We start from the raw sequence: 12,484 nt of genomic DNA, 5'->3' as shown, positions 1-12,484 counted from the left end.
CATATCTAAAGTCATTTGAAAAGCTTTCATTTTCTTGTGATATGATACAAACAACACTAGTTGTTTTTCAACACTTATGTTACTATATCCACATCTCTACTGTTTTCAGCTGCTTTTGTTCTGATCCTGTATTTGATAGTAGGTGAATCTTAACAAGCTCTTTTCTCAGAATTATAGAACTGAGAAATTTTTATTTATTCGTTTAATTTATTCATTCATCCATTTCTTCAAATCAAACCAGCCCTAGCAGTGTACAATACCAATGTAACCAAAGCTATAGCAATATCCAATTCCTAATAGCAAGCAACACCCCATTAACAAGCATAATAATTATAGAATATTATAATAAAATAATAATGATTATACTAACCCGATCAACAAATTATTACACAGATAAATGCTCATTTTACTGTTTGTTCCATTGATATTCAATTCACCAAGCCTGCAGTATTTCCTTCCTTGAGTTTCACTTCAGACTTATGATGTAATGAGCTGAAACTTTTAGCAGATTGCTATACAACAAACCATACTAAATACAGTTTATCTGCTTGAGCTGAATAGGTAATTGCATATATGTGTAAAATTGCACTTCTTAATTAGGGAAAATGAGTTGCACGTTTGAGAAAGTGGAAGAACAAGCAAAAAAAACTCCCTTGATATGCAAACAGAACATATGGACTGATGGTGCAGTGAAGCCTGTAGAGATGGTATAAAAAATTAGGCAATAATTAGACTTAAGCCAAGACGTTGAAGTGCCAGGGATTGTAAGAATCCTGTTTTTCAATCCCTTGTAATTTTTTTTTGTCATAAAAATATGGTATACATCAGTCATGGTGAAATTTTTTTCCTCGGGTGCCAAAAGAGAGTACACGCACACTATTATGCATGCGCGAGTGCCCGTACCCTTAATTCTATGCCTGAGGAGGGCGAAAACAGCTTCCCCCACTCTCTGGAGGCCATCTGGAAATGGCCTGTTTCCCAACTTCTGGTGGGCCCAGTAGGCTTGTATTTCACCCTCCTCAGGCTCCAAAGGCTTCCCTGCAGCCGGGAAGGGTAAAAACACCCTCCCCCATCCCCCCTGGAGGCGCTCTGGAAGCAAAAAATGCCCTCCCAGAGCCTCTGTGCAAGCCAAAAATCAGCTAGTTGGCACACACATGCACATTGGAGCTGAGCTAAGGCAATGGCTTGCGTGCCAGCAAATATGGCTCTGCGTGCCACCTGTGGCACCTGTGCCATAGGTTCGCCATGACTGGTATACATCTTGCCATGAGCTTCTGTTCTCACCCTTTCACGGATCAAAAGCACCATACTTGTGCACCAAGTTTATGTTCAGTTGAAGAAAATTGTCAGTGATACATCAATACAGTCATGATTCTATTGATATTGCCAACATTATGATTGAAAGGTTGACTTGATGAGAGTGCTGGAATCTCCTTCATTTAGCAATCTTTAAATTAGAATATTGATGCTACAAGGAAGTGCAAGACAGGTTTTCAAAGGTGTTCCCTTTCTAACTGGGTAGTCCTCAGATTATGTCCATTTTTTCAGTGACCATTCAAAGATATGGTGACACTGAATAAAATGGATGTGCAATCCCATTCTTAAAATTCTGCTATTGAAGGACCTGTGCGATTGCTTATCAAAACCAGGCAAGATAGTAAAACAGAAGAGACAAGGGAAAGGAGTTAGGGTGTCGAAATCCTGAAATCTGCATGTAATCACAGTCAGAGATGAAATAAGAAAGGAGTAAGCAGACCTTTAAATTAAGGCTATTGTGACGAGTTTAAGTCAGAATTATTTCTAAAAATAAAGAATTAGTTTTCCTGTTTTGGAGAACATAAAATCTAGTTGATGCTTGAAGATGACTCCAGTCTTCAGATTTTCACTAGGTGAAAAACGAAAGTGCAGAAAAAAGAGCAATAGCATTAGCATTTCGATTTATATACCGCTTCACAGTGCTTTGCAGCCCTCTCTAAGCAGTTTACAGAGAATCAGCATATTGCCCCACAACAATCTGTCCTTATTTTACGCACCTTGGAAGGATGGAAGGCTAAGTCAACCTTGAGCCTATTGAGATTCGATCTGCCAAACTGTTGGTAGCCAGTGATCAGCAGAAGTAGCTTGCAGTACTGCACTCTAACCACTGCGCCATCGAGGCACTGAGTGGTGGGAGACATGTTTGAAGATAGAGTCTCTCTTCCTTCCACCATCTCCATTCTGGGCATACTCTTCTTTGGTAGCGTAAGAAGGTTTGCTGGCATCTTCTTCTGGAATGGTATTAGAAGTCTGTATCCTGCCTTCATTGTTTAATCAATTGAATTGCAAGAAAAAGTGAAAAAGCTACAGCCCAACCAAAGCTGAAACCAAGAGATTGGGAACATAAAAGTACTTCTTCTGAAACTTATTCTGATTTAGCACACATTTTTTTTAAGGGGGAGAAGAACTGAAAACAGAAAAAAAAAGTGCTTCATTGACATGACTTAACAGTAAAAAACAGGTCAGGCTGTTGACTTTCCTTTTTTCCTGATATGCTGCCTTGTTGTCTTGTAGATGTTATGTTGCTGCCAATGAGTCAAGTAAGGTCTCTTCAAGGTTCCATATTATTTGACACACTAGAGAGTTTTGTTTCCTATTCCACTGTTTCCATTTCTTCCATTGTTGTGCCATGGATGGAAAATAGTTCCAGGGAGAATAGAAGAAATTAGAAAATTGTTTGATGAGTTTTGGAAGACAATCTTAAAATGGTCTCTGAGCTCTTGTGATATCTCTGTTCAGTTTCATGATCCAGAACACTGGAAATACTGTTGATGTCAAATTATACTACCTTCCTCCCTGTCCCACTGCAAAAACCCAAACATTGCTTTCATCTATTTCTATTAAGAGAATTAGATTTGTACTAATGGCTTACTATTTGGGCTTGTTGCATTAATGCAGGCAAATGGTCCATAGTTCCATGAAAAATGCAGTAGGATGAAATTGAACTATTGTTAGAATAGTTCACCTATTATGGAATACGATAAACCACTTAGACAAAAAGAGTGAATTTATTGTGACCCTCCAATAGCCTTTCAGTTTATTTGATTTCTAAACCAGCTTTGCAATTTTTTTCTCCCATAGCCTTTCATAGAGTTGTTAATGCCATTTTAATTGGATGGTCACAGTATATAGGCAGTATTAATATGAATGCACTCATTCAAGAATTTAATTACTAGGCAACAGATAACAAGAATATGAAATCGAAACAGCTAGGAGTTCATTCTCTTTTTATTTATTGCTACAACAATAGCCGTGAATTCTTGTTGCATGCTTAGGAATGAATACCTATCATATTGGTAACAGAGGGACAATAATTTTGGCACAATTAGGGTGGTCCTTACATATTATAAAACAAAGTCTACCACGATCAACAGCCAGTGTGTTCCACATTTCTTTGCAATGACACGTCATTTACTTTACACCCTGATGAGTTCATCAAGGGAGCTTTGAGTTGGTTGTATTGTGGATGTACAGCAATAGCCTGGGTGGGAAACCATTTGGGGCGGTAGTCCAGAAGGGTAAAGTGATTCTGGTGCTTACCATACAAGGCAATGCTTTCCAAAAGTTTTCTGAAGGAGGCCCTGCTCCCCTCGTCTTCAGAAGAAGGCCTCTCCTGTAAAATATGGCTGATAACTATCTAAAAAAAATATAAAAGTAATACCAAATTACTGAACTAATACATCACTGCGGCTTGTGAAAGCTAAGAAGAAGGGACTTCACTCTATTGTTTCTCACTCACATTATTAGCAACAGTAGGGAGCTATGATGGACATAGCTTTCTCTAGCAACCATACAGATTTACCAGGTCCACGTGATCCTGTATCAATGAAATCCATTTCAAAATATTTTTTTCTATTCCAGCGGATCAAGCGGACCCTTGCAAGTTCTTGGCATGTGATGAATTCTCACGGTGCCTGAAGAATGACTGGACAAAGGAGGCCATTTGTCTTTGTAAACCAGGCTATGTAAGAAAAGGTCGTCCACTTTGCCGTAGCATATGTGAGACAGAGCCATACATTTGTGGTAACGGTACTAAATGCGAATTGGTTCCAGGAAGAGGAGCAGTGTGTAGGTATGTCCCGTTATTATAAAATTGATCATGAATACTGATGGTACCATGGATAAGTGCAGTGTCAATTATTTTGCAATTGTCAGACAGCATTAATGTTTACTTGGATTGTCTTGGTATGAAAAGAGAACGTTCTGCATGCAGGTTTTGTGCTCTGTTATTAAATGAAGTTTCCCATTCAAACTCTCCAGTTACAGGTTTTCTGGGAATTGGACTAGTGAGGCTTTATCTGAACCTCTGGTGATATACTGCTGGTCAAAACAAGTGTACTGACTAGTCCCAGATGCATTTATGTGAGGTTATAATCAAATGCAATTTATTTTGTTTAATATTGTGGTGTTAAATCAGCTCAGGCACAGAATATTGCTCAAAAGCCAGAATCTACCTAATAAAGTCTGCAGAATGAAACAGTAATAGCTTTAGCAGCCATTTTTAATTATCTCATGCACCTGCATCAGGAGTGTCAAACTGGTGGTTATGGGCAGGATGTGTCATGCACAGGCCACACCCACCCCAGCTCCGTGAATGGGAAAAATGTCACGAAACATCACGTGATGGCAACGTGATGCGGCACATTTGACACCTGTGACCTATGTGATTCAATAACACAAAGTGTTTGATGCTTGGCTTAAAGACCCTCATTCTTTGCCCCATCAATTGATTAATGAAATTACAACAGAAATGCAAAATGAAGACTAACTGGGGACAAGCAGATCCACTCTTCCTATGTTCACACATCTCAATAACCTTTTCTTACTATACTACCACAACCAAGTTCTACATTTCTGAGGTCCTCCTTCACCTCTCAGTCACTACAGTATAAATAATAATAATAATAACAACAACAACAACAATAATAATAATAATAATAATAATTTATTTGATTTGTATGCTGTCCCTCTCTAAAGACTCGGGGCGGCACACAACAATAATAAAAACAATATTATAGTAGAACAAATCTAATATTAAAAAACCATATAAAACCCTATCATATTTAAAAACCAAACAACACATTCATACCAAACATAAAACAAAATATAAAAAAGCCTGGGGGAAAGGTGTCTCAACTCCCCCATGTCTGGTGGTATAAGTGAGTCTTAAGTAGTTTACGAAAGACAGTGAGGGTGGGGGCAGTTCTAATCTCCGGGGGGAGTTGATTCCAGAGGGCCGGGGCCACCACAGAGAAGGCTCTTCCCCTGGGGCCCGCCAAACGACATCCTAATCAAATTATCCTGTTGTATTTATTTATTTATTCATTCATTCATTCATTCATTCATTCATTCATTCATTCATTCAATTGAGTTCTATGCTGCCCTTTTCCTGGAACTCAGGGTGGCAAGTAGTATACACATGATAGAAATCCGTATAGAATTACAACTAAAAATCCCCATAGTTAAAAAAACCCAACCAGATTCAGACATCATTCTTTCCATGACAATTCCATCAATAAATTTTGCAATGGACAGTATAGTATAAGTTTTTATGAGTAACTTTACAAAATGAAGTGTCGGGGTTCCGAGTAAGGCACCCATTTGAAATCAGAACTCCGAAGCAGGTCGATTCCTCAAGGAACATGTTTATTGGATACATCACATCGGCACAGTCAGTGAAAACCAACTGTGACAGTTTCCTCAGTTTTCACCTAATTAGAAGAGTAAAACTCCCTCCCTCACAGGTGTCACTTGTCCAATGAAGGTGGAAGGCAGGTTCCTTTCTTCTTTCATTAGCCACCTGTTTCAATGACCTTGGTTCCCAAAGGAAAGTTTTTTGTTTTGACTGTAGCTGGGCTATCTACTTTCCCTCTCCTCAGGCTTCATGGCAACACAAGATGGCTTCAGCCAGGTTCTCCTCGGAATTGATATAAAGCACATTGATATACCACTTTCTGGAAGGCCAATAGGTAGATTTAGTAGATATCCGGTGTTTATGATATTTTTGTTGCTTACTTGTAAGTCAAGTCCATGTATTACAGGTAGTCCTTGAAGGGTTAAATAAGGTCCAGGAGGGAAGTGTTTTTAATAGGAAAGTGAACACAAGAACAAGGAGACATAATCTGAAGTTAGTTGGGGGAAAGATCAAAAGCAACATGAGAAAATATTATTTTACTGAAAGAGTAGTAGATCCTTGGAACAAACTTCCAGCAGACGTGGTTGGTAAATGCAGAGTGACTGAATTTAAACATGCCTGGGATAAACATAGATCCATCCTAAGATAAAATACAAAAAATAGTAGATGGACCATGAGGTCTTTTTCTGCAGTCAGTCTTCTATGTTTCTATATTATCATTCATCTTCAAAATATGCTTTTCTGATTTTCACTATTGGTCTTTCAATTATCTTCTTACTCTGTTTCCATATTCTGATTAACATTTCTTAACCCAGGTAGTGTAATAAGGTTTGACACACTTCATTGCAGTGGCTTCATACCAGGGCCTTCTCAGTAATGAAATTATCTGATAATATTTCTGACATTGTGTCTCAAGAGGGTCTTGAGTCTAGTGGCTTGTAATTGTAAACATTTAATTCACAAACCTTTGTTTCCCTCATAGGCCCCAGGATACAAAACAAAAAATAACAAGTTAGCATCTGAAAGCCTGAATTCCAGAGACCATGAAGGTTTGTGATTTTGTTTTTTACAAAAATGCCTTTTTAGTAGTGTCTGGACAGCTTACATACTTTCATGTGGCTCATTAAAACTTAGGATCAATCCTTCGTATGGGCTGTATTTGCCTTTGCTAAATTAAAATATATCATTTAAATTATGGTCATTTTTGGCAGAGATATTCAGGCTTATTACATAGTGCACTACGTGCTATGCTTTTTACTGATTTTATTGATGTGCCATCATGTTGGTGTCAACTCTTGTTGACCACATAGATACTGTATGTAGTATCTTCAGGGTTATCTGTCCCCAGTCTAGTCTTTCAGGTACAACAGTGCACCTATCTGTTGTTGTTATTGAACTTTTACTCCCCAACCCATATTTTTGTGGTTAGCTCTGGCCCAGCTCCTGCCCCAAGGACTGTCGATGTGGGGGAGACATCCACATGCTGCAGGCCCGTTTTGCCCCCGGTGGAATCTGCTGATGAAGGCTCCTCTGACCAAGAAGACATGAGTGACAGGGAGGAGGAGAGTGTGGCAGACAGCTCAGAAGGAGATCAATTATCTAGCTCCTCCTTGGATTCAGAACAAGAGTTAATGATACAGCCACGCATGTGGAGAGCGATGCATAGGCAACAACAACTGAGAGAATATTATCAAAGAAAATGAGGCCACCTGTAGTTGGGTGGGGCTGTGGTAATTAGTGAGGCTGCTATAAATAGCACCCTGTGGGTTTGGCCATTGTGGAGGATTATCTGATCGTTGTGTTTCGTGACTGCTTTACTGACTTTGACTTTTTGTGTGCTGATTTTTCCCCGCTTTGAAACTAAACCAGAGCAAAGTGTGTTTCACTTTGTGAAAGAAGGACTGTGAATTGCCTCACAGCTGCAAGCTAAGTATCACAGAACTGATAAGGGACTTCTACAAATTACCAGTTTGTTTGGAGACGAGTGCTCTTTGCTATACCAAAAGAGGGCTTAGTTTATTTTAATTTTCGGTATAAAGAACATTGTTTTGAATTTTCAAACGTGTGTGTGTCTGAAATTTGTACCTGTGAATTTTTGGGAGGATTCTACCAGAGAGCCTGACAGAACACATATATTTTGTATTCCTGTATTTTGCCAAGCTTGTCTTTGGGATCCCCAGCCTACAGAAGAGATTGAATTTCTTTAGAGAAGCAGCAGAATTACACCCCTAATATTTTTCCCGCATAGATGTACACCACTGAATTCCTACTTTAAGTAACCTTGCATTCCTTTCATGAACCCTGTTTCTACAGGTGCTTTAGGAACAGAACCTCTTCTAACATGGAAGCTCAGTGGAATCTTTGAGGAAGAAGGACAACCGCAAAATCCATCTTTCTCTTCCCCAGAAAAATATGGAACATTTTAACTGAAGTTTAGCTCTTTAACTTTTTTTTTTAAAGGCAGAAGCTGCAATTAATGTCCTCAAAACTGTTTAACTTCATAGCATAGAAATGCAATGCTAAATGTAACGTATTTATTTATTTAATAATTTATTTATTTCTTCAATTTCTATGCCGCAGAACTTCCTAAGGACTTACAGCGAAATGATAAAACATCAATAATAGTACTAAAAGCTCTAAAAACAGTTTAAAAACAATTTACGATACAGCAATTAAACCCCTTCATATTGTTCATGGCCGGAGCTTGCTGGTTACACCATAGGATCAACGGCTCCAGGCCTGTCGGAAAAGCCAGATCTTTACCGCTTTCTGGAAGGCCAATAGGTAGATTTAGTAGATATCCAGTGTTGATATTTTTGTTGCTTAGTTGTAAGTCAAGTCCAGGTATTACAAGTAGTCCTTGACTTATGACCGTTTGCTTGGCGAGTGTTCAAAGTTCCAACAACACTGACACGATGGGTCCTTGCGCTTACAATAGTTGTAGCATCCTACAGTCATGTGTTTGCCATTTGCAATTTTCCCATTTTAGGGATTCGAAGATGTTCTAATCAGCAAAGTTAACAGGGATGCCAGCAGGAGGTCACAAGTAATGGTTATGTGATGTCTCAGTTAATGATCATGGGTGATTGACTTAATGACTGTGGCGAAATGCTTATAAAATCAAGTGCAGTCACATGATGCCTCTCTTAATGACAGTACTGTTTAACAATAAATTTTTAACTGTAGGATTGACTGTATTGATAAACTATCCCAAAATTAAAAAGGCATCAGGTTGACATAGATGATCAATAATATAACAATACTTCAAATGTAGTAACTGGAGAATCAGACTGGAGACCTCCCAAAAAATAATTATCACTCAAAGTGTTATGATTATTTGAATTTAAAAGGTTTTTTTAAAATAATCTGACTGTGAATATCAAGCTGCCTTTAGGAAGAAATATGTTTGGTGTTATCTTTAAATATATAAATTTAAATTAAATAACTCCACAATCAAACAAGCTTGGTACAAGTTGGCAGTAATGCAGGTGTGCCCATTCATGAGACATAACCTGCCTTGGATCAGGGGTGTCAAACTTGTGTCATCATATCATCATCACAGGACTTATCGTGACTCCCCCCTTTACTAAACCAGGGGTGGGAGTGGTCAGTGCATGATGCATCCGGCCCGCAAGTTTGACAAACCTACCTTAGATGATCAACTTCAGTTTCACTAATGTTGAAGCAGCTCAGATCTAATGAAATGGACCTTCTCCCTAAACTACACAATTGGCATGATCAAAGCCACAATCACCTTCAAATAGAGGAGCATAGAATGAGAGCTATAAGCAGCAAGGTTTTACAATACTTTAGCATTCCCTACTTCCTTATGCTCTGACAGATGGTGTCCTTTAATGCTCAAGTGTATTTCTGCTCTGGGTATAATCTGTGTACTCTGAACCATCTTCTTTTCTATGCACAATTAGGCATTACAGCTTGTCTAAGCAGTAAAATGGCAATTGCTTTCTAAAGATGCCTATCTCTCTAAAAGGTAAACTTCAATGGATATACTCTAGTGTCAAGACAATTTTATTCTTGGGATAATTTGTATATACTGTTGCTACTTTGAGGGTTAGATTAAGAAGATACCAATATCCCTTTGCTGCATTTTAATGGTTGCCCTGATTTAGTAGCTCTAGTTTGCTGAATGAGTTAAGAAGTTAGGCTTAGTGTGTTCCCACTGCAAGTGTAAGATACAACTAAGAGTTACTCTCTTATGGGACACATCTAGAGGTACAGTATCCTGCTTCGTATACATCAAGCACCCATGGTGACTATGTACTTACAATTACTTATTAATGTTACATTTTGGTTGGCTGGTTAGTTTCGGGGCTATTTTCTGTGTGTTTATTCATACCAGTTTCTACTCAAATGGCAGAAGTAATGTTTACACTATAAACATGAATTAATTGTTCCTAAGCATTATTTATCATAGGCCAGTGTTAATTATAGAATATTTGGAGAAGAATATTTTGTATATCAATAAAGTCATTAAATATGTTTCTGTATCTCTAGTTAAATGTTTTTTCTATATCATTTGAAAAAGATACATATTATTTTTCTCTCTGACATTGTTATTTAGAAGAATGAATGTTTTTTAAATATGGCAGCAACACGGAAATATTTTTAGCATCTTAGAAATTTAGATTCTGGATTTTTTTTCCAAATCACTTTTCTCAATGCAGTGAAGCAAATAACTACTAGATTTGGGCATTTGTTAAATATTGTTTACATAATAACCAACTTCAGTGGCATTGTAGGAAAGTGCATTAGAACTTTAGAAAAAAAATCTAAAAAAATAATATCCATCCTTCCATAATTCCAATTTTCATTGTCTTTTAGTTTAGCCTAATATTTTAAAGATTTGAAACAATTTTTCAAGGCCAGATTACTTTAATAGCAAACATTTTCTACTTATCTGCTATAATTGGCATATCATTCTAAAAAAAAGCAAACAAATCTAAGTGTCAATATTTCCCAAGCATTCCCATTCTTTTTAAAATAAATATTGCAGAAAGATCAACAGAGTGGATTTATTTTGTTATAATTTGCAGTACACAAAGTTATTTGACAAAGTACTTGGAAAAGTTTAGTAGCAAATAAACCAGAGATGAAAGAGATACAATTACAGATAATAACATTTCCAAACTAATACTAAAAATATTGTGCTGCTGCATATTGTATGCTATACTTCGGTACTGCTGGTCGACATATGTTTCAATGTATACATAAGGGAATAGAAGCCGACACAATCTCTGCATTGTACAAAATTAACCATGACATATTTCTGCATATTTGAATGCATACCCTTATTTACCAAATGAAAATAAGAAAACTGTTAATATGGCTTACTGTTAAAGGGGTAGGAAGGAAGGAAGGAAGGATCTATTATATGTTACACTGATCAACAATACCTGGTTTATTAAAACTTGCTGGAAGGTTAACCGGTCTCTGGAGGAGTTGCTCTATATAATAGCACTGAATATACAATGGTTATCTTCTTGGAAGAAGGAAAACAGTTTTACTAAAATTATCACAAAAGTCAGCATCTCACGTATCAAAAGAAAATCTTGATAAGCCTAAAATATCAGCTATACTAATATGAATTTGGACGAAAATGAGGAAGCATTTGAAGAAAAGAACACATTGTTGGTACAGGGCTGTCTCTATTATATTTTTGGAGTTGTGCTGCAGCTGTAGTACAGCAAATATTGGACAGGTGGAAAGAAAAGATGGATTCAAATAAATGTCAATGCATTTTAGAAGCTAATATCCTACATTCAATTAGATATTTCAGCAAGAAAATTATCTCCAAATCAGGCATGATCTCTTGAAGGGGGAAAAAGGGATAGTTTCCAGAACAGAATAATATTGACAATCAATCGTGTAACACACAAGAGATATATTTCTGAATTCTGCAAGGAAGAGTAGGAAAAATATTCCTAAAATAAGAATAGACAAACACTTTAGCTATTTGGAAACTGTGCTGAGAAAGGTGATACTATGGTTACTGATTAAAAAGATGTCAATTTTTTTCCTTATTTTGGTTTGGTAAACATTTGCACGTAAATATTTAAGTATGCAATTGAATTTGGTAGAAAGTCGTTGTGTTTAACTTTGTACTACCTACGTAGAAGTTACATCAGCTTCTGTTCATGTAGTACACTGAAATATTAAATTTGATGGGTAGTACCTAAGCCTTTGCATGATACTCTATCTACCTGGTTATGGAACTAGGGTTGATATTTTATGAGATTTAGAATAGATTGATATAAGTATATTCCTCATTTAGCAAATGCAAGCAAATATGATGGCCTGCAGAGGTTGAATATCCATCACCAAAGACTTACTGTACTTTGAAACTACATCGCAGCTGCACAAGTAAATGTATTATCTGGTGATGTACCTACTTTTGTATCTTGGAGCTTTCATATCACAAATAGGCAGGAAGCAACAAGTCTCTATTTTTTTTTCTGTTGAGGACCTGGCATTTTGATTCACCTTCATGCTGAAATCCATTGGTGCCTGTTCATTAACATAGAAACATAGAAGACTGATGGCAGAAAAAAGACCTCATGGTCCATCTAGTCTGCCCTTATACTATTTCCTGTATTTTATCTTACAATGGATATATGTTTATCCCAGACATGTTTAAATTCAGTTACTATTTTATAGAAAATAATGTCATATCTTTTTAAATTCATTTCCTCCTCTAATGGGAATTTAGACAATTTGCATCATAGTGCCAACTCCTTAGCAACTGTTTTCCCACTATATTAACCATCCTTTCCCCCCCAAAATAAGACATCGCCC

General features: G+C 37.1%; 1 protein-coding gene across 1 annotated transcript in view; it reads left to right on the top strand.

The window, feature by feature from the left end:
* Positions 1–10,170, top strand: part of IMPG1 (interphotoreceptor matrix proteoglycan 1) — an 87,764-nt gene extending 77,594 nt beyond the window's left edge. Inside the window, exons 15-17 of the mRNA XM_070764165.1 lie at positions 3,898–4,108; positions 6,654–6,720; positions 7,985–10,170. Of these exons, the coding sequence (XP_070620266.1) occupies positions 3,898–4,108; positions 6,654–6,687 (245 nt within the window). The 3' untranslated portion in view covers positions 6,688–6,720; positions 7,985–10,170. The remainder of the gene's footprint in view (positions 1–3,897; positions 4,109–6,653; positions 6,721–7,984) is intronic.
* The last annotated feature ends 2,314 nt before the right edge of the window (positions 10,171–12,484 follow it).

Source organism: Erythrolamprus reginae, chromosome 1, assembly GCF_031021105.1.
Source record: "Erythrolamprus reginae isolate rEryReg1 chromosome 1, rEryReg1.hap1, whole genome shotgun sequence".
Lineage (NCBI taxonomy): Eukaryota > Metazoa > Chordata > Lepidosauria > Squamata > Dipsadidae > Erythrolamprus > Erythrolamprus reginae.
The sequence above is the reverse complement of the archived record's forward strand: the minus strand, read 5'-3'. Positions and strand labels throughout refer to the sequence as shown.